General features: G+C 23.3%; 6 protein-coding genes across 6 annotated transcripts; 2 read left to right on the plus strand and 4 right to left on the minus strand.

The window, feature by feature from the left end:
• Positions 1–262: 262 nt before the first annotated feature.
• PVVCY_0400640 (ATP-dependent Clp protease proteolytic subunit, putative) lies at positions 263–1,264 on the minus strand (the record flags this gene model as incomplete). Its single annotated transcript, XM_008627774.1, has 1 exon — positions 263–1,264. One exon carries the CDS (start codon positions 1,262–1,264, stop codon positions 263–265), a length of 1,002 nt encoding a protein of 333 aa, XP_008625996.1.
• A 533-nt stretch (positions 1,265–1,797) lies between these two features.
• PVVCY_0400650 (conserved protein, unknown function) lies at positions 1,798–3,610 on the minus strand (the record flags this gene model as incomplete). The annotated part of the gene is made up of 5 exons (XM_037634949.1): positions 1,798–1,873; positions 2,088–2,142; positions 2,463–2,524; positions 2,683–3,401; positions 3,578–3,610. 5 exons carry the CDS (start codon positions 3,608–3,610, stop codon positions 1,798–1,800), a joined length of 945 nt encoding a protein of 314 aa, XP_037490140.1.
• Positions 3,611–4,565: 955 nt separating this feature from the next.
• PVVCY_0400660 (conserved Plasmodium protein, unknown function) lies at positions 4,566–6,458 on the plus strand (the record flags this gene model as incomplete). The annotated part of the gene is made up of 3 exons (XM_008627772.1): positions 4,566–4,644; positions 4,785–4,828; positions 4,926–6,458. The coding sequence occupies 3 exons, from the start codon at positions 4,566–4,568 to the stop codon at positions 6,456–6,458; spliced, it is 1,656 nt and encodes a 551-aa protein (XP_008625994.1).
• Positions 6,459–6,735: 277 nt separating this feature from the next.
• On the minus strand, positions 6,736–11,596 carry PVVCY_0400670 (conserved Plasmodium protein, unknown function; the record flags this gene model as incomplete). Its single annotated transcript, XM_008627771.1, has 7 exons — positions 6,736–6,781; positions 6,899–7,023; positions 7,214–7,312; positions 7,399–7,451; positions 7,551–11,119; positions 11,297–11,364; positions 11,570–11,596. The coding sequence occupies 7 exons, from the start codon at positions 11,594–11,596 to the stop codon at positions 6,736–6,738; spliced, it is 3,987 nt and encodes a 1,328-aa protein (XP_008625993.1).
• A 1,913-nt stretch (positions 11,597–13,509) lies between these two features.
• Positions 13,510–15,423, plus strand: PVVCY_0400680 (conserved Plasmodium protein, unknown function; the record flags this gene model as incomplete). Its single annotated transcript, XM_037634950.1, has 1 exon — positions 13,510–15,423. One exon carries the CDS (start codon positions 13,510–13,512, stop codon positions 15,421–15,423), a length of 1,914 nt encoding a protein of 637 aa, XP_037490141.1.
• A 339-nt stretch (positions 15,424–15,762) lies between these two features.
• On the minus strand, positions 15,763–26,946 carry PVVCY_0400690 (conserved Plasmodium protein, unknown function; the record flags this gene model as incomplete). The annotated part of the gene is made up of 3 exons (XM_037634951.1): positions 15,763–21,766; positions 21,905–25,871; positions 25,998–26,946. 3 exons carry the CDS (start codon positions 26,944–26,946, stop codon positions 15,763–15,765), a joined length of 10,920 nt encoding a protein of 3,639 aa, XP_037490142.1.
• Positions 26,947–27,009: the final 63 nt, after the last annotated feature.

Raw genomic sequence — 27,009 nt, forward strand, 5'->3', positions numbered from 1 at the left:
TCCTGTGAAATTATTTTAAAAAAACCCAAAAATATTGTCTGAAAAAATTAATTTAATAAATTGTTTTCTTAAAAAATATAGATTAAAATAGTTGTTTATTTCCATACAAAAAAATGAATATAATTTTTAAAAAGAACAAATTAAAGACAAAAAAAAGTTAGTATAATATTCCCTACACACGTATACATATAAATGTGTAGCTAAAGTATAGAAGGTCAAGATTATTTTACATTCAAATATATAATTTAAATTAAAGAAAATATCAACTCTTGGTTAGATCAGGAAAATAAGGATGAGGCAATTTTGTTTCAACAACTTCATCAACAATTCCATATTCTTTTGCTTCTAAAGCATTCATATAATAATCTCTGTCTGAATGTTTTTCAATTGTTTCTTCACTTTTATTTGTAAATTTTGATAAGTAATAATATAACAGTTTTTTAAGATAGAGTATTTCTTTTGTTTGGATTTCAATGTCATGAGGATGACCAAATGCATTACCAAGTGGTTGATGTATCATAATTCGACAATTGGGGAATGATTTTCTTTTTCCTTTTTTCCCGCTTGCTAAAATTACTGATGCCATTGAGGCTACTAAACCAAATGAAATTGTTTGTATATCTGATTTGATATAATTAAAAATATCTAAAATTGCTAAACCCTCATTTATTGAACCACCAGGAGAATTAATATATATCTTTATATCATTATGATTTATATTATCTAAATATAATAATTGCTTAATAAGTTCATCTGATGTTTTTTTATTTATTTCATCGGTTAAATATATTATTCTTTTTTTAAAAAAATATAATTTTATATTTTTTTTCATATCTTTAATACTGTTGTTACAGGATAATAATTTTTCCAATTTTTTATATTTTTTTTTTTTTAGTATTTTCTCTAACATTTTTTCCATTACATTTTGTCTGATCTCACTTCCGGTTTCTTGATCTACTTTTGTAACATCATTGTTTGTATTTACTTTAGTCTCGTCTAAATTTTTGGAAATATTTTTTACATTTTTTACATTATTTAGACCTTCTATATTTTTACTTAATATGCTATCATTTGCTAATAAATTCCATTTACTATTTTGGGTACTATTAAACTTATCTTTTATTCTTTTTTTTGGGGGTTCTAATAAATTTGTATTTGAAAAATTTATGAATGTTAAGGTGTTTGGTTTCTTTATGTTTTGTTTTGTTTCAATCGTATTATTTTTTATTGAGATCAAAAGTATAAACAATATTAAATATATCATTTCTATAAGTTTAAATGTGGACATATATGAAATAATAAATAAAAAAGAAAACCCCTTAATTTCCCCTCAAAATATGCTATTATATTTCATTAAAAAAAATCAATTGGGAAAAAAATTTTCATATACCTGCACACATTTATATATTCATTTGTTTTCCATTTTTTTTTATATACCCTCTTTTATTTGCTTAACATGTTGCAAATATATTATTTCAATTTTAAAAAAATTCATATTTTATTTCCGATAGTTAGAAATAAGAAAACAAACAAAACGTTTATTACATATGTTATGAAATATATGGCTTATATACGAAAAATAAAAAACATTAAAAAAAATAGTAAAACAAAAATAAAACATATATAAAATAAAAAAACACAAAATTATATCATATATATTATGTGATAATAGTTTATTTCCTTTAGTATATTTCTACAAAAGCTGTCAATTTATTTCTCCATATATATTATCCTTTTAATATATAATATTGCTTATGCATATATTATGGCTCGATATGATTTCTATATTTTTTTTTTTTACCTAAATTGGCATATTTTTCTTTTCTTCTTTTTCTTTAACCCGGCACAATTTAATAACTTCACAGAACCAGTTCTAAATTAATAAAAAATAAACAAATTTATATAAGCAATTTGATAAAATATTGTTGAATATTAAAAATGTATAACTAATTTCATTCATTAATAATAGCTAGAAAAAAACTATTATATCATCAAATTGCTACTATCTATGCCAAATAAAAATGTAAAAATAATACAAATCAATTAGTATGTAATAAGCAAACATTTTCCATCATTTATTTTATTACTTGTTAATAACTTCAACAATTTTTAAATATCTCAATGTAGCTATTTTTGCTTCTCCTACACACATAAAAAATGGCATAAAATTATGATTTGTTAATAAAAAATAGTATAGAATGGTCATAAAAATTATGACTTGTTAATAAAAATAGCATAGAATGGTCATAAAAATTATGACTTGTTAATAAAAATAGCATAGAATGGTCATAAAAATTATGACTTGTTAATAAAAATAGCATAGAATGGTCATAAAAATTATGACTTGTTAATAAAAATAGCATAGAATGGTCATAAAAATTATGACTTGTTAATAAAAATAGCATAGAATGACCATAAAAATTATGTACATTACATATATATTTTTTTTATTAATTAAAAACCTGTTTGGCCAAAAACTTGCAAGTTCATTTGAGTCAATTCTGATCTTTCCACAGGAAGGCAACTAAAAAGTGAAAAAAAAATATTTATATGAAAATCGTGATATATGTCCAATTATTATCGCGTTCGTGTGTAGTATACGCGAAATAAAATAAAGTAGCATAGAAATATGTGAATAAATAAGATAATAATAAATGGTGTATCTCTTTCTTAATGTATAACCTTCCCTTTTTCATGGCTATATCATATAAAGCTTTATATATTAAATTAATATCATCGAGTTTAGCTCTTCTTCGAATTAATGAAGGAACTGTTTGAAATGTGGTATCGTCAATTGGAGTAAACACACCTTCTTTATCATTGGGATTTTTATTATCATCCCCACAAGTACTATTATTTAATAATTTTTTTTCATTGTCTTTTGATTTGGTATTGTGTATGTCATTATTATTAAACATTCCTGAATCGGTTGTAAAATTTTTTGAGTTTAACATATCATTACCAATAGTATTATTTAATTCATCATTAAAATTAGTACCTGCATTTTCTATACATTTTTGTTGATAATCTAAACCTATCAATTCTTTAATCTCATCATAATTAATATTTAATAAAAAATTTTTAATGTTATCATAAAAAAAGTTATTAAGTATAATTTCTGAATTATGATAAGTGTTAAAATCTTTTGAAGGAATATTTAAATCATTTTCTAGATTTAATAAAAAATTATAATTTTGCATTTGTCTATGCATATAATTTATGCTCATTTTTTTACGTTCATACAATATGTCTAATTCTTTATTTATTTTATTTATTTCATTTTTTATATTTTCAAAATCGTTTAAGATTAAAAGTGGATTTATATCATCTTCATACATTTTACACATTTCATCCTTCAACTTCATTTCTATAAGTTCAATATCACTGTTCATGCTCATAAACTAAAAAAGTGATAAACAATAGTGTGTATTAACATAATTTGAACGATTTACAAGGTCACATTTTTCATATATTATGCGATTGCAATAAAATCACACACACATTATGTATACTTTACAAGAACCACAAGTTCATATTTCCAATTACTTATTGTTATTGCTGCATTTTTTGAGGTTACCTTTTCTTTTAAGGCATCGATTGACAACTCCATTTTGGTCTTTCTAATTGTTTTGCTTTGTATTATGGGTAATATTTATAGTATTTACATATGCATAGACATGTGCAATGCATACTTGTTTATAAGGCAATATATATGTTCCAACTTTGATCTAAACGAAATATATATATATTTTTTTTTTTTTACAAAATTAAGAGCATGTTGGCTATGGTATTAAGGGCAAACTAATATTATGCGAATTTTATGCCATTCTTAAATATTATTTTCTCTTTTTTTAATATTATTGACAATACAGATCTAAAATAATAAAAGCATTACACGTTATTACATAAGATATACAATTTTGTTAAACATGTAATATTTTTTGTTATATATATAACAAAATTGGCTAGCTGGAAAAAAAAAAAATTGTTCATAATAAAATGAGATAAACAATTTTTTTGGCTGGAAAATATACAATATATTAAATACAGCCAAATATAAAAAAATATAAATATATACACACAATATGTGTGCATTTATTAAAGTAATACATATTTATTATGCGTTATGATAAGGGTATATTATTACTTTGGATATATTGCTCTCTTTATATACATGGAAGTATATTACCTATTTGTGTTTTCTTTATATATTATATATAATATATTACATGTTTAAATTTAACTTTTTGTAAATACTTATTGGAATTACATTGAAATGAATGGTCATACTATTATTTATTATATTGATATGGGATTAGACTTATGGAAAATTAAAATAAAAAAATAAATAGTAAATATATTAATAAAAAATATGCAGAATAAAAGGTGTATATATTTATTCCACACATGTAATGACAAAATAGTGTAATTCAAATTGTTTTCAATACATTTACTGAAATATTTAAAACACAAAAATTATGAATTAGTGTAAAAAAATCCAAAAAAAATCTCCAAAAAAATGAATATGAAAATAAGCATTCTTAGCATTTTAAAGGATTATCAAGATGGATAAGCCTGACATAGAATACTTAAACATTCCTCAAAAAATAAAAAAAAAACTATATAAAAATAGTTTAAACACAGGTATATTCTTAATTTTTATATGAATAAATGTGGGTAATAAGGGATTACTATTATGTATAGATTTGTACTATTACATTAAAATTGTTTATATATACACTATTTTGTTGACAATATTTTGTATGTATTCCCCTCCTTTTTAGTTGAAAAAATAAGCACATATTACTTAGAAGATTTAGAGTTCGAGGTTAGCATTTATATGTGCATACATGTTTGAACCTTGTCAGTTCATGCTCATTCTCAAGCATATACATATATGTGTGTAAACTCCATTTTGTTTGCAGGAAATAGAGCTTGTACAGGATGAAATATTTAAGTACCACATAAACGATTTAGGTATAAATAATAAAGAAGAAAATGAAAAACCAAAGAATTTAACAAAAGATAAACTTATTATAAACGATTTTTATTCCTATAGTGATGTAGAAAATTATTGTAACAATAATGACATTTTAGGTAGTTCGGAAAATAATTTTTCTGATTCATCTGAAATGTCAATTTCCTCATATTCTTCTTCAAATAGTTGTCATTACAAAAATAGTAAAGACAATTTAAAAAAATTCAATGATACAATTTTAAAAAGTTGCACACAAAATTGGATTAGTAAAATAGAGGATGTTGAAAATGAAAAAAAAAAACATTATTCTGTACAAAATAAATTGGAGAGCCAATTGGAAAAAGATTTTTTAATATATTCCAATTTTATGAAAAAGCAATTAAAAATAAGTAGAGCAATAAATACTAGTTCTATTTCATTGAATAAGTTACTAAATAGTGGTATAGAAAATTCTCAAATATATTTTTTTTATGGAAATAATGCTAAAATAAATAAAATTATTTTAATAAATTTATTATATAATTTTATTTATCCCCCTGGAAATAATAATAATAATATGTCTACACATTCTGTTGTTTATATTTATTTTAGTTACATATTTGATATAACTGTAATTAAAAATATTTTATCAGAAAAATTAAATCATGAAAATAAAACACAAGAACAAAAATATGATTTTTTTAATAATTTTTATATAATGAGAATTCAAAATTTTAATGAATTTATTTCTTTTTTATTACAATTAAAAAAAAATTATTTTACAAAAAATAAATCGAAAAATAATAATGGTCTAAATAATATTAGTTGTATAGGCATATATAATTTTATAAATATAATAAAAAATTTTAATACTTCAAATCAAAATTCTTATTTTTATTTAATACATGAATTAAAGATTATTTCAAAATTATTGGGTATATCGATACTTATATTTGATTATGCCCTCAATGAAATTTCTGACACAACAAGTGCTACTAACATAGGTGATACTAATAAAGATGAGACCCATGAAATGAATAATACCTCAACATATGATGAAGACAATGACTATAAAAATGTAAATGCAGATAGCGATATGTACAATAAAAGTAATAGTCATATGTCTGGAAAGGGTAAACATTATGGCATAACACCACGTAAATATATTAACAATAATCAGGATTGTTATAGTGAAAAATCTAGTAGTTTTTTTAGTGATAATTATTCTGACAATGATGAGTTAGGATATTCCGAATATGAGTCAGGAAATAATTTTAATATAGATCCTAAAATTAAAGATATCGAAAAAGGTAGCATAATTAAAATTCCTTTTTCTTGTTCTAGACATAATAAATTTGATTTTATCATAGAAATTAAAATGGTTAATAAAATTAGAGATAAATATATTATTCGATTTACTTTGGTTAAATCTCGAACTAATATAAAACATTCCTATTCCTATTGTTCAATTCAAAAGTGTGTACTAACTGACTTGGGATAGTACATTATTCCCTCTGCTTTAATTTTTTTCCTTCATTTTTATACGTACTTATTTGAAATGTGTATACATATGTTTTGTCAAAATTAAAAATTTTTTTTTTTATTTAAATGACTTTCTACGTTCAATTCAATTTCCACACATTGTTTATTAATAATTATAAAAAAAAAAAAATAAAAAAAAACGAAAAAGGTATAATGCAAAAATATAATTAAATACCTCCATATTGAGGCATTTTTCAACATAAAAAACTGAAAAAAAAGTTTAAGTTAAAAATGTACTAATTTAGATAGACAAAACATAGAAATATTTTGGCGGATCCCATCCTGCAAAAAAGGAAAATATGAAAAAATAGCAATATACAAAATAAGCAAACAAATGAAGGAACAGATAAAGAGATATGGAGAGTGAACTACCACCCTTGACAACAAAGAAAGACTTACTCATCATCGTTGTGAATGCTGCAATCGTTGTAGCTAGGTAAAAAAAATGACGATCCACTTTGAACGCTTTTTGATTCCTTTCCAATTGTTAGTCTCACATTGTCGCCTTTGTATATGTACCCATACTATTAAGCAAGGAGAAAGCAAAGATAAAATAAAGAAAAGGTAAAGAAAAATAACGGCATACGGTGCAGAAAAATGCGGTGGTTGGCTGAGCTATCTTTTGTAGCAAACCGCCACATCCACACATATTACGCATGAATATCCAGTTTAAAATAATAATTATCCATTTTGACATTTTTAAAGAGGACTTACTATGAGATTGTGCAAAATGTTTCCCAATTCAATCGACCGTTTTTTAGACAAAATGACATTTGTTGTTCTGCTCTGAGATGTTAATATCATTGGGCCAAACTGAAAGAAACAAAAAAGAAAAAAAGAAAAAAATAAGAAATGCAAAATGAACTAGTGCAAAATGTGAGTCAAAAGAACTGGCCTACCTTAACTCCTGAAATTTTTTCCCATACTGCGTCTGCCGGGTGATAAGCCACACCTAAAAAGAAAGAAAAAAATAGTAAAGCAATAAATATAAAGCAATTTCAGTGATTTTATTCTCAACAGGTGTAATAGTTGATGTCACAAATTGACTTACGATAAGAAACGGTTTTATTATTTTCATCGATAAAAGTTGAATAGCCAGACTCTTCTCGAGATTCGTTTTGTGTATTATCATTATTTGCATCACTTTTATTATTATATTCATCAATAGAATTATTTTTTCCTTCTTGGAATTCGATATCTGATTTTCTTGGTCTTCCACGCCTTTTATGAACTTTCTTATTTTCTTTATCAGAATATTTATCATCTGATTCACTAACAGATGATCTAGCATATTTAATATTATTTTTTGTAAATTCATTTTCATCTTTATCTTCATCATATAAATTATTATCTTTATTTTGTTTCATTTGTTCTATATTTCTATAATATATATTAGGATCTAAATTATTTCCATTTTCTTTATCAAAGTTGTTGTTATACATTTGTCCAATTTGATCTTCATTTATATTGTAATTATTATTTTGATTAAAATTATGATTAAAATTGTTGTTTTTTAAATTATTATTATTACTTACCATATTTGGTAGCATATACATAGCTTGATTTATTGGATTGCTCATATTATTATTTGCATACATATGATGATTATATGTTTGATTAGTATTCATATTCATTTGGTGATTTATAGGTTGAACAAGTGAATGTGGGATTTGTTGATTTATAGTATGGTTTATTTGATTATTTGTATGTTGATCCATTTGTGATACTAATGGATGTACTAATGATGAAACCATTGGCTGACTTAATTGTTGAGCTAGCGATTCTGATATTTGACCATTTAATGGATGTGTAGAATTATTTATCTGATAATTTAATAATTGTCCATGTGTTTGATTTATTACTGCTTGTTGTATTTGTTGTTCTATAGGAATATTTAAATGATTATTTATTGGATGTCCAATATGATTATTATATCCTGTATTTATAACTGAATTTAAATTATTATTATTATTACTACATGTTCCACCATACATTTGATGCTTCATATCATTCATTAAATTATTATTTGCATTATTTATATTTCCCATTTGATAAGATGTTATATTATTTTGATTTTCATTTTGTTGTATTTCATCTGGTGGTGTTTTTTTTAATCTCGGACGTCCTCTCTTTCTTTTTACTGGCAGTTCAGGATTTTGTTGATTAACTTGGGATTGTTGATCCCCACTTTGGGCCTCTACTGGATTGATGGGAATTTGACCCGGAATGGGAAGACCCGTATTTATGGGCAACTGACCAGATAATGGAATTCCTTGCATCGGTACTGCACCGGCTACTGTACCTGTTACTGCTCCGGTTACTGCTCCGGTTACTGCTCCGGTTACTGCACCTGTTACTGGGATGGTGGGAAGAGCACCAGGAATTGTTGGAATAGGGATGGTAGAAATTGGGACAGCTGGTAATGGAACTGCTGACATTGGAACTGCTGGCAATGGGACTGCTGGCAATGGGACTGTTTGCATAGGAGCAGTAGATATGGGTAATCCTGTTGAATTTATGTCGCCAGTCTGTTGATTTATATTATTTGATGGATGCTTATTAATATTATCATTTATTAGGCCATTCTCATTATTGACATTTTGTATTCCATCAGATTCATTGTTTGTATTTATATTATTTTGTTTTGTATCATCATTTAAGTTATAGGAATTATTGAAAAATGATTGATCTTGTGTATCATCATTCATTTTATTTTCATTAGAATATCTATATCCTTTTTCCATATCACTACAAATATGATCATCATTATTGTCTCCTCTTTTATTTTCATTTTCAAATTGTTTATCATATTGATAATTACGCATATGATCATTATATAAATTATTTCCTTGTCCCATATCTGAATTTCTATTATTATAATAAAATTCATTTTGATCATTGTAACTATTATTATTATACATGTTATCATCATATTCTTTATTTTTTAAGCTTGTTCTAAATTGTCCATTATAAATATTTTCATTAATATTATTCTGTTCATAGTCAAATCTTTTTCCTCTCCCTCCTCTTTCATATATATTTCGATTTTCTTCATTTTCATTATATTCATATCCCATATTATTATACATTTTTTTTGAATTATAATTAGGATAATTTTTATAATAATTATTTTTATATTCACCATATCTACCCATATCATTTTCTCTTCCATTAACATAATGATAATCTTTACTATTTCGATTGTAATAGACTTTTTCATTTTCATCTCTACCTCCTTCATTATTATAATTATATTTATCTTCTTCCTCTCTATACATATAATTATCATTACAATCGTTGTCATTTATATTTGGATTATTTTTATTGTAATGTTTTATTTTGGTACCTCTATATTGATCATCTGGGTCTTCATATTGTCCATACTTTTGTGGTAATCCATTTTTTCCATATATATTTCTATTAATATGTTTATCATATTGTATATTTTCATTTATATCATAATTTCTTTTTATTTGAATTTCTTCATTATTTCGATGGTTATATTCATGATATTTATATTTGGGATAGTCGTTTTGTATATTTCCTTCTTCACTATTATTATGTCCATAATTATAATATGAATCATTTTCAATAGGTTCACGATTTCTAGCATTTTTTAAATAAATATAATGGTCTCTATCTCTATTTGATTCTTTATATCCAACTTTTTTATCACTATTATATCGAGAGATGTTTTTATATTTTTTTAAATAATGTCCTTCACTAAATCTGTTATAATTTGTATAATTTTCTGTTTCATTATTAAAATAAATTTTAGACAAACCTTTAATATAATCATTTTCATCAACATCTTTTAAATTATCTAAGTCTGAATTATTTGTATTTCCACTTTGTCTTCTTTTCATTTTACTATTATCATATCCCATATTTTTAATCATACTTTTTCTTATTTTTGTAATTCTTTTTAAAAAATTTTCTTTATCAATATTATCTGATTTATTTAAATTAATTATTCTATAAATATTTTTATTAATACGAATTGCTTTTTCATCATTACTATTTTTGGAATCTACTAGCTCATCACTAAATGTATTATCATTTGACCTATCAATACGTATGTATCTTTCATTTTTTTCATTTTTTATATCATTATTATATTCATTTAAAATATAATCTCTTTCTTTTTTTCTTCGAATTTTATCATGCTCTCCTTCGTTATCATTATTTTTATATTTACTATGTTTAGAACTTTTTTGTTTATATGAATTATTATATATATCATTTATGTTGTCATAACTGTTACTTCTTCTTGTATTTTTTGCATAACTATTTATACTACTTCTTCCTTTTTTACTTCTCGATTTTAATGGGCTTGCGACAGAATAACATGATCCTAAAGTAGATATATCATTATCAAAATAAAGTTCATTTTCTTTTTCTGAATCATAAAATGATGATACATCATCATCAACATAACTTATTCTACTAACAGTATTTTCACAATTATCATTTAAAAATTGTGAACTATTTAATCTGTATATTTCACATATATTATCATTATATGGGGTATTTTCTGTTTCTTTCTTTTTTATTAAACCCTCTATCGAGTTACTTAATGGCTCAGCATAATTATTTCCATTAAATCCTTCATTGTTTTCTCTGAAAAAGGGGGAAAAAAATAATGTTACAAAATGGGAAGACTCACAAACAGTTCGATGGGCACTAACAGGTTTTCGACAAATGCTGTCTTACTATCATTTGAACAAGTGCATATATCATATAATTTTTTCAAATTTTTTTCATATAATTTTTTCAAATTTTTTTTTCTTAAATTACAATGATGAAAGAGGTTTCCGTTCTATAACGGTAAACAATCCATTGCTAGCGACCGATTGATCAAGTTTCTGAAAAAAAAAAAAAAATTAATAATATTTAAACATACACACATGTGATAATCTGTCTATATTTTTACAAAACTTCATATTTCTACACAGTGATGGTTAGGAGATACAACAAATAGGAACAGTTTAAGAACAAGCTAGTGATAAATGTGAGAAAAATATATTGGTCTTTTTAATTTTATGCACACATATTTATGTTTGGACTTACAATATCGGATTTCTGATCATCATTCATAATTAAAAATAGAGGTATTAAAAAGGTTATATATAATATTTGTTTATATATATGGAAAAGATTAAATATACAAAATAAACAAATTATTCAATATAAAAAAAAAGAAATATTTTTGTTAGCATATATATATAGTTGTGCTTAAAGCATTTCTGTTTTTTTTTTTTGAAAAAAATATTTTCCAAATAATTACATATTCTTAAAAAAATAAAGAAATACATACAGTTATTTATTATATTTATTTTTCTCTTTTCTTTTCCTAAACAAATTTATATAATCTCTTGATAAAACCACTATAAATATGCCCCACACTTACAATGTGCATATTAATTACATACACATATTTTATGTATATTTTGTATGTACACGCATGCATATATGTTTATATATATATATATTAACTCTTTAAAACTAAAAATACATTTTTCTCATATTATTTAAAAGAGAAATATTGTATTTATTTTTATATATGCTTGATACATATTTTATATTTTTATAATTAAAAAATTTATCTTATGTATGACATATATTTGCGCATATTTATTGCGCAACCTTGAAAATACGATGATAAAACTTATTTATAAAATGTATATCCTTATCAAATATTATAATATTTTAAAATAAAATACAAAAAATAAGATAAATATATATTTTGTATTTTATTTTAAATATTTTAAAGGATTTCCTATCCTTACTATTTTATATTTTTGTCATACTTATATATGCATAGTATATGCATTGAGTATTTTTTTTTTTTTTTTTTTTTTTGCGTAGTAAAATATATTATAAAAACTGATAGTATACAAAATAAATATTTATTCAATAAATGGAAAATATGACAAAGATTATATTTTTTTAATTTCAAATATAATTTTCTCTTTTTATGTTATTATAAAAGATGGGAAAATTGAGGATATATTGTCTGCATTTCTTTTATCATTAAAAGTGTAAAGTGTGTAATTATAGCAAATATACAAAATAATAAAATAATATTCTCTTTGCATATTTTTATATTTTTTAAATTTATATGATATATTGTCATTTTATAAATAGGGCAAATATCTAAAATACAGTCAGCTATTTTTCTCTTATTCGACAATGACTATTTTTTCCACACACACTTTTAATTCCTCTCTAAAAATAAGGCAGGAACAAAATTAAGCAAAATAAAGCAGTAACAAAGTTTAGCAAAATAATAATAAAACCATTTTATATAGTATGTCTGTTTTATTTCATTTGGGGTAGGAATAAAATTAATGTGCGCAATCAAATATGCTGAATATATCTTATGGTGGAAATTTAAAATTTTCCCATTTTTCAAACAATTTTTATAAAATATAGAAATAAAGTTATTATGGTGTTCCATATTTTTACAAAATTATCAGACAAGTTCACTAAGCACATATAAATTTCTCTATAACATAATTATTATATTTCCCATATACAATCTTGTTGTTTTTCACTACTTTACAATGTATAAATTTATTGCTTGTTATTATTCCTTTTAGTTTTATCTATGAATAGTTAAGAATTGGGGAAAGAAATATTTTATAAATAAAATAAAAAATTTATGATAAAAAAAAATAAAAAAAAATGTATGAGCAAAATATCCACAAACAGGATATGCCCTCATACTATGGCGACCCACATATGTTACATAATGATGGTATTTTTTTTGACATTTTTTGGCAATTTTTGGCAGGTTTTGACATTTTTTAATATACTTAATTTGATTTTTATTAATTTTTTTTCGTAAGCAAATGATCAAAATAAAAAATTTCAACTACATTCTTAATGACGAGGAAATTCATTTTTTTTTTAAATAATTACAATAATTACTTATGTATATAAAACCCCAAATAAATGAATAAACTTCCACAACAAACATATGTTGCGTATATATAAGAGCCCTTTTAATGGGTAAATTTACAATTTTCTTTTTCCTTTGTTTTGTATTTTTTTATTTATATCAATGCTTAAAACTAAACAACATTAAAAAGAGAGGTATTCTTTCACTAATTGAAAAAGAAAAGAAAAAAAAATTAGCTTTTGTAAATAATTACTCATTGTCCAATATTAAAGTAAAAAGAAATGTAAATAAACACTTTTATAAAAGTAAGAAAGAAAAGGAAATCCTTGAATCAGGTTATCTATACCCATTTGATCACTTGGAAAAAAAAAAAAAAAAATTCCCACCAGATCCTTATATTCCAAGTAATGAAGAAAACGAAGAAAATGATGATAGTATGTTTGATGAACTTAATGAAAGCACAGCTGAAAATGAATTGATAGATTATGATAACGATGATGAAGATGCAAAAAAAAGTTTTGGAAAAACAACTTTCAACCGTCCTCATTATAGGGCACCCATGAAAGAAAGAGATAAAGAAAGCGATAAAGCTAGCGATGAAAATGATAAAGGAATAAACAATAATTTGGATAACGAACTCGATGGCGACCTAGCTAGCGAGCCAAATACTACTGACCAAATCACAAATGCAATGATAGAAAATGAAGAAGCAGAAAATGCAAATGAAATACAAAAAGAAGTTATAAATGTCTATGTTTATTCATCTGAAATAAATAAAGAAAAAAATGAAATAATGAAAGATAAATTATATTATCTTATGCATACTAGTATGGATAGTATATTTATTAAATACTTTGAACTAAACATACAATCACATATAGATAATAAGGAAAAAAACATTAGTGTTTCCTATGAAATAAAAAATAATACCTTTAAAAAGAGTATACATTCTCTTACAGAATTAATTGAATTTTCCCATAAGTTGAAAAAAATATTAAATGATAAAGTTGAGGAATTATTTAAAGAAAAAGAAGATGAAGAAGAAATGGAAGAACATGAACAAGATGAAAATGCAAAATATTTAAAAAATAAACTTAAAAAAGAATTAGAAGAATATAAAAAAGAAAGAAAAATTACAAATATATCAAAAAGAAATTTACAAGTTAGTATAGAATCATCTCTTAAACTTATAGAAAAATGTACACAAAAAATGTACACACAAAATTATGAAATAACATTACGTGATTTAAAATTAGCTTATAATATGTTGCCTTGTAAATATTATGGATATTTTTTATCAGACGTATGTGCAAATATTTCAATGTTGTCTTACTATACAAATGATTTACAAGGAGCTTTTAATTTTGCTCTAAAATCAATTAAATATGAACCGAAATATAAATTATCTTGGAAATGTTTAGGGGATGCATATAGAAGTTTTCGAAAATTTTGGCAAGCTAAAAATTTTTATGATATAGCTATATATTTAGGTTATAAAGATGAAAAAGGAGAAAATTTCGAAAAAATTACTCAAGAACTAACTAATTTAACTCAATCCGCTTTAAAAAATGTAGATTTATTAAAAACGAATATGAACAATTATACTAATATAGTAATTAAAAAAAATATAGGAATAGTATTAAATAAAAATCCAGACGAAATAGGAGGTTGTTATGTGTCTTATATAATTGAAGGAAGCAAAGCTAGTAAAAAAAACTTTAACCATGGAGATCAAATTGTTGCATTAAATAATATTGTAACTTATGGAAAGCCAATTGATGATTGTTTAAAGGCGTTTCAAAAAAATGATGGCTCTTATGATATAATATTTTTTAAAGGAAATATAATTGAATTATATGGTTTAGAAGCTTACAAATATTTAATTGAAAATAATTTGTTTTACATACTTTTTGAAAATGAAAAAATCTCATCTTTTAAAAGAGATGAGACTATATTGTTTGACATGAAAGGATTTGGAACATTTTCCGAGTATGGAATGTCCAAAGGTGAGAATATGTAAAATTTTGAAAAAAAAAATTCAGCTAGCTATTATTCAGAATATTTAAGATAAAATTCAAATTTTACATGAACACGGTCATAATTGTTCATGTATTTATAGAATTTTTTTTTTTTATTCAAAAATTAAATTTACTTATTGTAACTTTTTATGGGAATTCTATGCTAATATAAAATGTTTAAGGGGATAAAAAAGTAACAATTAAAGCGAACAAACAAAAAACAACTCAAAATAGATCCGAAGAAAATTTGTAAAAACGAAATAATATTCCCTTTGGGATTTTCAAAGTTTACACATTTCTTACATGTACAATTTTAGAGAAATAGCTACACAATTTTTTTTTTAATTATTTATTTTATTTTTTTGGGAAAATAATATTTTGTCATATAAATTTATATAATTTTTGTATTTTTCTATGTCTCTTTTTGTCCAATCTTTAGTTGGTTTTTTGATTGATTGATTTTTAAGAGTCGATTTATTTTCAAATTTTTTTTTTAATTTTTGTATATTGATTGGTATTTCACATTCCATTAAGAATGATTTAAACTTTTGTTCATATTTTCTTCGTAGAGACGTTGAAAATTGTTTATTTTCTTTATAAAAGAAAAAAGCTAAAAAATGTATTGCACTCAATTTTACAGTTAATCCAGGATATAGTGGTCTATGTTTTCCTAATTCGTATAATCCCTGACATATAATGTCATACAAATATGTTTTAAGATAAACTAAAGTAGTGATATCATTTGTGGATTTAATTTTTTCAATGATAATATCAAACATATTTTGATTATATAAATAGTCTTTAGAATTATTAACAAAAGTTTCCATTTTCTCTTCATTTTCAAATAAATAATATGCATTTTCATATTTTATACAATAATTTTTATTTCCCTTAACAAAATTATTTTCATTTTTTAAACTAACCAAACAAAATCCTTCATTCTCTATTTTAATATCTTCTTCTAAGTTTATAATTTTTTCAAACTTTTTAGATGGTTCTTCTACATTTATATAAGTTTCAGGATCTGCTTCAAAATCTAAAACATCTTCATAAGTATTAACCAAATAATAATTGCCATCATAATAGACAGTATAATTATCATATATGTTGCATTTTTCTAAAATATTTTTTTTTTTATATGTAACTATACAATATTTATTAAATTTTATTTCTTGCTCATAATTTTCTTTTTCATATATATTAAAACCCTTAAAATAAGCAACTTGATTATTATATTTATATCTATTATATCTTTGATAACTTTTTATTTTTTCTTCAATTGCATTTTCTATTTCATATTTCATTTTCCACATATTATTATATTCTATATAAATAACATTATTATATTTTTTTGGAATTTTTTCTTTAATATTATTTATAAATTCACCAACATTTGTATTGTCTATATTTAAACAATTAGGCATATTTGAACATGCATTGTTCAGGTCATTATAATTACCATTACATATGCAAGTATTGGGTTGAGTTTCCCCTCCATTTTTATCGTGTATTAAAAATACTAAATGTGGAATTTCCTTCCCCATAAAAAAGCTAGCTAATTGATTATCATTAAATGGAATATTATATAATATACATCCATGAGATAAAACATCATATTGATTTCTTCTTAATTTGATTAGTTCAATTATTATTTCATCATTTATTTTGTTTTGGTCGATTAGTTTTTTATATTTTTCTATTCCATAACCAAAGGATAATAAACTTTGTAAGTTAATTATTTTATATTTAAGGTTACTTTTTTTTAAATATTCATATATAGAATCAATATGTATATTTGTATATAAAAATATAAATGGGAGAATAAAATTTGGTGATGGTTTGATTTGATTTAAATAATGAATTGGATTTTTTGAAAATGTGTTTAATTCATTTTCAGTTCTAAAATAAAATAAAAAAGAATCATATATAAGTAAATAATTTGTGTCTATATTAACAATACTATCAATATTTACAGGAGAATAAAAATAAAAGCTTGATAATTTAATATAATTATTATTTTTTAAAAAGTTAGCCCATGTTTTATCAACCCTTTTTATATTTAATTGATGAAATAAATTATTTCTATATTGTAACATGTCTTTTAATCTATTCTCGATAAATGTTCTAACATTTTTTATATGCACTTTTCCTATATCGATTTTCCAAATGTTTGTATTTCTTTCAAGATACTTAACTATTTTTTTATTTTTTTTACAAATTCTTTTTATTTTATCTAAATTTAATTTATTGTCTTTCTTTATATTCAATTTTTCATTTATAATTTCTTTACCATATTTCTCTTCTTTACATTTTTCTTCTTTTGTTTGATAATATTTATTATATTGTTTTATTTTTGCTTTCAACTTTTTATAGTTTTTTCCTTCATCACATGTCAAATATATTACATGTTCAGGAACCCGATAAGAATATTTCAAAACCTTTTCAAAATTATTTAAAACACTATTCTCTAAAAATTTGTATTTACTTCTTAATATTTTATTTTCATTTTTTTTGGAAAATATTTCTTCTGTTTCTTCTATACTTATTACATCTTTTTTGTATGGAAATGGATCATCCGAATCATATGTAGAATCATCATCTTCTGAATCACTACTATTTGTATCTGAAGAAAAAAATTCATTACTATCATTTATACTGGTATAAAATCGTTCCTTAGAAAATGTTGTCTCGATTTGTTGATTATTTACAGGTTCATAATCTTTATTTATATTGTCTATTTCTTCCCCCATTTTATCATTTACTTCATTAGATGCAATATTTAATGGTGTGTGAACATTTTCCATATCAGTAGTTCCATTTTTGACATCTAATTTAGATGTACATGAATCTGTTCTGATATCCATTAAGATCGATTTCAAAAGATTTTTCATTTTTTCCCCTGAAGTGATACTAAAAATAGATTTTCTATCATATAAGTATGTGATAAGACAGTTTCCAAGTTGTTCATGCAATATTAATCTTGTTGTCAAAATTTTTAAAATATTTAAAATGACATTAGATGGTTTTATTTGATCAAATAGTATGTCGTATATGTATTCATCACATTTTACATCTACTAATTGAATTTTATATATTTCTTTATCAAAATAACTAATGTTGTTTTCTAAAAATTGAATATCCTCATCATCTAAATAAATATCTTCTTCAAATTTTTCAAAGGGTATAGCATGAATTGGCAATATATTAAAATATAGTTTCTTTTTATTATCAAATTTAGACAACTTAAATAAGTAAATATATTTTAATATATATATGCATATATATGTAAGATTCATTAAAAATTCTTTTTCTATATTTACAATATTTAGACTAAATATGTTGGAAATATAATTTACTTCTTTTTCAAAAATGGATTCGTAATCAGATAAAAATAATATTCTTAATGGTGGTACTACATTAAAATTGTTTGAATAAAAATTAATATTTTTCATAAATAATAAAGAATGATATGGATTAGATAAAAAGTGTATTTTCTTATTATATATTAATTTTATATTATTCCTAGATTTATATAGCCAATTATATTTTTTTAAAATATATGGACAGTACATATTTATATAACAGTTATTTATTTTATCAATTAATTTATCATTTTTTAATACACTATTATAATTTAAATAATTGTGAATATATGGATTTATTAATTTTTGAATCTGATCAAGATATGCATATTGATTATTTTCATAAGCACTACTATATTCTCCTTCTTCTTCTTCTAAATTTAAAATATTTAGATTAAAATTTTCTTTTTCTAATTCATTAAGCATTTTAATATAATCTTTATTATATAAATACATGTTATCATAATTGTTTGCATTATTTATTGAGCTGTCTTTTTTTATTTTTTGTTTGGCTACTTGCTTTTCAAATTCACATTTAAAACTTTGCTTTTTTTTTCGCTTTAAATTAAACCCTATAATATTATCTATATTTATTTCCATTTTTTTAAAATACTTATAAATATTCATATTTAATGGCAACCCAGATATAATAAAACTATTATTAGAAACTATTTCTTTGCTTGTTAAATTTGGTGAGGATTCACTTCCTTGGTTGTCCTCTTTGTATAGAGTACTATCAAACTCTTCTACATCTATCATATTTGATATAGATTCTATTGATACATCTAAACGATTCGAATTGCACATCTGAGTGTTTTTTTCCTTTTCAAATGTTTTGATTAAATGTAGACTAAATTTATCTATACCCTCATTTATAGATTCTAAATTTTGAGAGCTAAAAATTGGGTCTAACACATTATTTAAATGCAGATCCATTTTTTCATTTTTTTTAATTACTAGAAGGTTGTATAAATATCGTATTTTTATTGCTATAGTAGAAATTTCTTTTAATTTATTTGATTCATTAAAATTGGTGCTCAAAGTAGATGCAGGATTTTGTTGATCCCCCGAAGATTCATTCAAAACATTTTCTTCTTCACAAAAAGGTAAATCATTTTTTGTCTCTAATAATTCTATAATTTCATTTTTAAGAAAATTTAAATTTCCAATAATTTTTCTAATTATATACATGTTAAAATTATTTGTTTTTTTCATTTGTATACAAATATATCTAACTATAAGTATGTCTGATATTTGTTTTCCTTTTACTAAATTATTAAACTCGAACATATATATATCTAAATTATCTTTAGCCATCTCATCTTTTGATTTTAATATATTTTTAAAATATTCTTCCACATCTATATGTATTATTTTTTCATATGAGTTTAAGAAATCTAAAATTTTATTTTTTATCCAAATATTTGGAAAATATATAATGATATTAAAATTAATTGATTCTTTTATTTTTTTACTTGAATAAAATTGTGGAAATTTTAAAAATTCAATCATTTTTTCATAATTTTCTAAAATATATACTTTATTCTTATAAATTATTTTAAACCCTTTTTTCCCTTTTGTAAATTTCTTTTCATCAATATATGAAACTGGACAATATTTGTAAAACTCATTCCAATTTCTATAATAATATTCATACTCTTCTTTATGATTTTTGTTTTTATCTTTTTCTACATTGTCATCTGACTCATTCACTTCTACACAACTTGTGATCATATTTTCTGACTCTAAATCTGTTAAAATTGTTTTTCTTTTTAATTTTATCACTAGTATATCGTTTTTATAATTCATTTCTGTCTCCTCAGCATAAATATTATTATTTTTTTCTGTCTCATCTTTTTCGATATCTCCCCCTAGCATTTCTCTCTTCTTTTGATACTTATAAGGGAAAAAATTATTTTTAAAAAAATAAGAATAATTATTTTTAATCATATTAATATAGAATAGTTTATTGATTGATCTGTTTTTTATTATATCTATGTGTATAATTTTTAATGTTTCAAATATTTTCTTTAGTTTTTTTTCTAATTCATTTTTATTTTCCTCACACATCTCATCTATTTCTTTAACTTGAAAATTGTCACTTTTTAATTCTACACTATTATGAGAAACAATGGTTGAAATATCTTTTTCATATTTTATTGATTCAAAATATGTTTTTAAATCTGTGTAATAATTTGTATAATATTTTATAGGATCATTACATTTGTAAATATAATTTATTCTTTTGTTTGCCAAATTAAAATATTTATCACTTATATCATTTGCATTTATCATATTGATGTATTCACATGTTTTTCCATATTTTTTTTCCCATAAATTTTCCTTATCTTGATTTCTCTTTATTTCATCATTCTCTTCTAACTCTGTTTCTTCTTCACTACTTTCTTCTGATTCTGTCTCTTCCTCACTACTTTCTTCGGATTCTGCATCTGTTTCAGTATCTGTCTCTGTATCTGTCGTGGATTCTTCTTCCTTCTCTTTTACTTCATTTAGTTTATTTACCGGTTCTGTTTCTAAGTAATTTTTCTCGATGCTATCTATGCTTAGATACTCTACATCTGAATATCCATCCGATTCGATATGTTCTAAATTTTCTGATAAAATTACCGCCGTTTTATTTTGATCTTTATCTTGAGTATCATCACTTATTTCTTTCTTTTCCTGTTCAACTTCATTATTTTCATCACTTTTGTTATCTTCTTCTTTTTCACTTGTCTCATCATTTTCTTCACGACTTTCTGAAAGATTGTCAGATTCATCATTACTACTTTCATCTTTTATAGATTCTGTTTTTATTTCATCGCTTGAATCTTTATCTTCTCCTTCTTTACTTATAACATTTAATTCTTTTTCTTTTGCATCATTGTTTTCTCCATTTTGAGGGTTGATGTTTTTGTTTTTAAACGCTATTAACAATCGTTGAAATGCTTCATCAACGGGTTCTGGTTCTATATTATTGCATCTAAAAAAGAAAAAAAATATGAACCGATGAAATATAAATCACTTATTCCACAAAAAAAAAGGAGAATCATCACACATATAGATATATACAAATAAATATGAAAACAAATGAAGGAATAGATTAATATTTTTCGCTTACATTGATAGTTTGTGAATGTTTAAGAAAATGCAAAAAACGGGAAAGGAATCCTTAAAGGGGTTTGGAAATATTAAATTGTGATCCTCTAACAAGAAATCACTAACATTTATTTCGGTAGTATTAGACACATTTTTTAAAAAATTCATATTTAAAAAATTAATATAATTAATATAATTTAAATTAGATAATTTTCTTAATTTTAATAAAAAATATTCTGTATATTGTATAAAATTATTATTTAAATATAAAACATAACCATTATTTTTTGATATCATTGTATTCATATATTCTAATGTTAAATCCATCATTATTTTTAAATCAATAGATTTACCTTTTTCGAGATTTAAATTTATTAATTTACCTAAAGGTGATAAAAGTTCTTTATCTATCTTAAAATTTTTATTTAATATTATTGATGGCTCAATAAATTCAACTTTTAGTTTTTTTATTAAATTATATATATTTGGACAACTATTAGATATTATTATAAAATTTTCTTTTTTACTTCTTTTATTTATTTTTATAAAATTTCTCATCTTATTTATATCATCTACAAATAAATATTTTAATTTATTTCTTTCATTATTTTTTTTATGATATAGTTTTATGTATTCTAATTTGTCTTCTATGAATTCTGTGTCATCTACTAACTTTTCTGTCGTTGTCATTTTTTCATAAATTGAAACATTTTCCTCTATTTTTTTTATTTCACTAATGATATTATCATTTGATTCTTCATTTATTTCTGATGACTTATATACATTTTCTTCAAACTTCACATATTCATCCGTTTTTTCATTTGTCTTTCCTTCATCTTTTACCCTTTCAAATGATTTAGAACCTTCATTTAATTTTTCACCTTTTTCAGTCTCAACATTGGGATCAAAACTATCGTAATGGGTTCTATTTTCTAAATCAGACTTAAGTTTGTCTGAATCATCATTAGATGATATATCATTACCATACTTCTCAACACTCAACGATTTTTTAGAAATGCCATCATAGGAGTTCGAAATATTTTGACCCTCTTCATGCACTGATTTGCTTTGTGCATGCTCTAGGGGATAAATATTTTTTTCATCATCAACATTGTTAGTCACTTTGTTTTCATTTTCTACATCGTTAGTCACTTTGTTTTCATTTTCTACATCGTTAGTCACGTTATTTTCATCATCAACATTGTTAGTTACGTTATTTTCATTTTCTGCATCATTAATTATGTTATCCTCTTTATGTTGAAAAAGGGGATCACCACTCGTTTGCTTCTCTACTTGCTCTTCTTTTTTATAGACCTCTCCTGAACTAGTTATTAAACCTTCTTCATGATTAAATAAAATATCACCAGTTTGATAATCTTGAAATATAATATTTTTAACTTCTTTTTCATTTTTTAACAAATCTTGAAATTCTTCATTAAGTTCATTTGGAATTTTATTAAGCTGTTCAATTTGAAATTCTTTTACTTTTTTTTGATCTACCTGAACAGATAATAAATTTTCATTTTCTTTTTCTATTAATCCAATTTCACTTTTAATAATAACATCATTCAATATTTTATTAATTTTAATAAATTCTTGATTTATATTATTATTGTTTTCTTCTTTTTTTCCACACACATTTTTTATTTCTAAATTTTGAATTATATCATTTTTTTTATTTTCTAAATTTTTTGTCTCATAATCATTTTTTTCATTTTGTATTTTGGTAGTTAAACATTTTTTTATTATGCTATCATAATTTTCTTTGTTGTCTTCCCATTCATTATCTTCTTCTTCGCCCCATTTTTTCTCGTCGTTTTCTTCCTCATTTTCTCTCCCTTTTTCTTCTCCATTTTCTTCTACATTTTTCATGAGTTCATTTTCCTCAATTTTATTTAAAAAAATATTAAAATTTTCCTTATACGATTCGCAATTACTAGATATACTTTTTCTGACTGTTTCTAATAGCAATTCCTTTTGCTTCTTAATCTCGTTTTGCTTCATTTCTTCTTTTTCCTTCTCAATCTCGCTTTGCTTCATTTCTTCTTTTTCCTTCTCAATCTCGTTTTGCTTCATTTCTTCTTTTTCCTTCTCAATCTCGCTTTGCTTCATTTCTTCTTTTTCCTTCTCAATCTCGCTTTGCTTCATTTCTTCTTTTTCCTTCTCAATTTCGTTTTGCTTCATTTCTTCTTTTTCCTTCTCAATCTCGCTTTGCTTCATTTCTTCGTGTTCTTTTTCAATATCATTTTCCTTTGTCTCTTCTTTTTTAGACTTCGACCCTTCTTTCTCGTATTCATTGCGCTCTTTAGAATCTCTGCCTTCAATTTCAGAACTGCTTATCACATCTTTGCTCTGCTCAAGGTCAGGATTTATTATCGAACCTGAGGCACTTTTCTTAACCGTTTCATTCATTCCAGATTTGGGAGATTTTATCAACTCATCATCAAGATGTATATTTTTAATTTCAAATGAACTATCATTTTGTTTATTATCTATATTTGTTTTATTGCTCATAAAATTTAATGAATCATCATTTGTACTATAATTTCCTTCTAAATTTATTTTACTATCATTAATTAGTCCATCTAAATTATTATAATTACTTTTGGATAAAGCCATTTTTTTTAGTTTTTCTTTATTTTCTAATTCTTCTAATGTCCTTTTCTCATTTTCTAGATAATTTTTAGTTTTAAGCATATCATCACCCTCGTTAGAAATATTTTCATTCGATATATGATTTAACTTATTATCAACTAATTTAATATTTTCTACATCATTGCTATCATTTATATTATCTTTTTTTATTTCTATACAATCTTTATCTTTCAAATTTTCTTTTAGTACATTTATGTATTCTTCATCTAAGTAATTCATTTCTTCGCTTTCCTCATTGTTCTGATTGATCTTACTATTTTTATATTCCTGATTAAACTCATTTATTTCTTTATTTCTATTGTTTATCTCAAATTCATTTTTATCACTTTCTTTTATTTCTCCTTTCTTATCCAAAGATCCATCCTCATTTATCGTCTTCACCGTGTCTACTTCACTTAAAATCTCTTTATTTTCCATAGCCTTTTCTTCTTCAGTCATTTTTGAATCATCCTTCCTATAATTGCATATTTCTTTTTTTTGATCTTTATTTTTGCTTGCTGCACCTTCACTTTTGTCATTACTAATGTTTGTGTCACTTCCTAAATCGTCCACTAAATCTGTTGAAACGTCTTTGCTAGTTTTCGATAATACTTGTGCTGACTCGTTCAGAATTTTAGTTGACGTATCTTCAGTTTTACCTGACTCATTCATAACTTTGTCTGTCACATCTTCAGTTTTGCCTGATTCGTTCATAATTTTATCTGTCACATCTTCAATTTTACCTGACTCATTCATAGTTTTGTCTGTCATATCTTCAATTTTACTTGACTCGTTCACAATTTTACCTGACGCATCTTCATCAAATTCTTCAGTATCATAATCATTAGAGCCTTCTATCTTGCATTCTTTTGTAAATTCCTCCAAATTAATTCCGTCAATAAGAAGTAAAGATTCATTTGACAAATTTTCCATTTCCGATGTAGTTACCACATATGGTCCATAGAATTGTTCTCCATTATGCTCGTCTTTATGCTCACCTTTATATTCATCTTTATGCTCATCTTTATGCTCATCTTTATGTTCATCTTTTGGCTTTTCTTCTTCACTAATTTGATCAATTTTACTTTGGGCTTTATTTTTGCCTCCAATAAATTTTAATTTCGAAAGCATGCTTATTATCGATCCATCTGTTTTTCTTCTATTTTTATCAGCTTCTTTTTTTGAATCAAATTTATTATTTTCAATAGTTGAGGAACTAAGCACATTTTTTTTATATTCTTCTTTGGTGTTACTGAAATCTAATTCATTTAGTTTTATTTGAAATTCATTAAACTTTTTTAAACCCCTATTATCTTTCGAAATGCTTTCTTTGTTTTGTTTATTTTTTTCAAAATCTACAAAATCATAAAAGAGATTCAAAAAATAGATGTGTTAGAAGTGAAAACATGCATGTATTGGTTCACAAAAACATATGTATTCCTCATGCAAATATAATATGAATTTTTTTTTTTTATTTTAACCATAATATATTTTTCTTGTGATTGACATTTTAGAAGATAATTCATCTGTTTTACTTATTCCTTGAATATATGTATTATTATTTTCATTAATGTTGTCCGTTAGAGGTTCTAAAGGACTAATTTCATTGACATCAAGGAGTAATATACTTCTTTGGGTCTTAGGATCTTTTTCTTTATTATTTAACAAAATTTCAAATAATTTTTTAGCTGATTTTTCATTTTCATCTTGATCATAGTTTTCAAAAGATTCATGAGTATTATTATTTTGGGGAATACCTTTTTTGATTTGTTCTGATTCATTATTTATGTTTTTATTATCGCTTTTAGATGTACTATCCTTTGATTCTGTTTGAATCGGATCACTAATAGATGCAGTTTTATCCACTTCATTATCAAATATAGACAATTTTTTGTTATCTCCAACCCCTATATTTCTTTTAAAATTAATTATAATAATAGGTTTTTTTTTTGTAATTTCCCCATTTTTATTTTTAATTTGAATAAATGTAATTCGATAAAATAAAGACTTTAAAAAAATTGCATAATCATGAGCATTTATAGTTGGAGTCCATATATCGGCTAATTCAAAAAAGGTATTAAAAAAAGAATCAAAGTTTAAATATTTTTTTCCTTTTGAATCATTATTCCATTCATCATTTATAATTTTAATGACTTGTTTTATTTCAAATTGTGGAATTAAAACTTTACATATTCTTAACATAATTTTAAAATATTCGATTTTACTAAATTTATCATTTAATTTTTTATTTAAAATATTTGTCCATATATTCTTTACACATTCTACAAATACATCATTACTCCTTATTTTTTCTCTTTCTCTTTTTAAATCTTCATTTTCAAATCCTATATCTCCTTGATTCAAATATTCTTTTATCTTTGTTATGTTTTCTACATCTGGTACAAACCCATTACTAAACCTTTCATCCATTTTATAGGGAGTTAAAAGTGTATAGTAACTAGGATAGACAAATCAAAAAAGTGAAAAAAAAAA

Source organism: Plasmodium vinckei (assembly GCF_900681995.1).
Source record: "Plasmodium vinckei vinckei genome assembly, chromosome: PVVCY_04".
NCBI lineage: Eukaryota > Apicomplexa > Aconoidasida > Haemosporida > Plasmodiidae > Plasmodium > Plasmodium vinckei.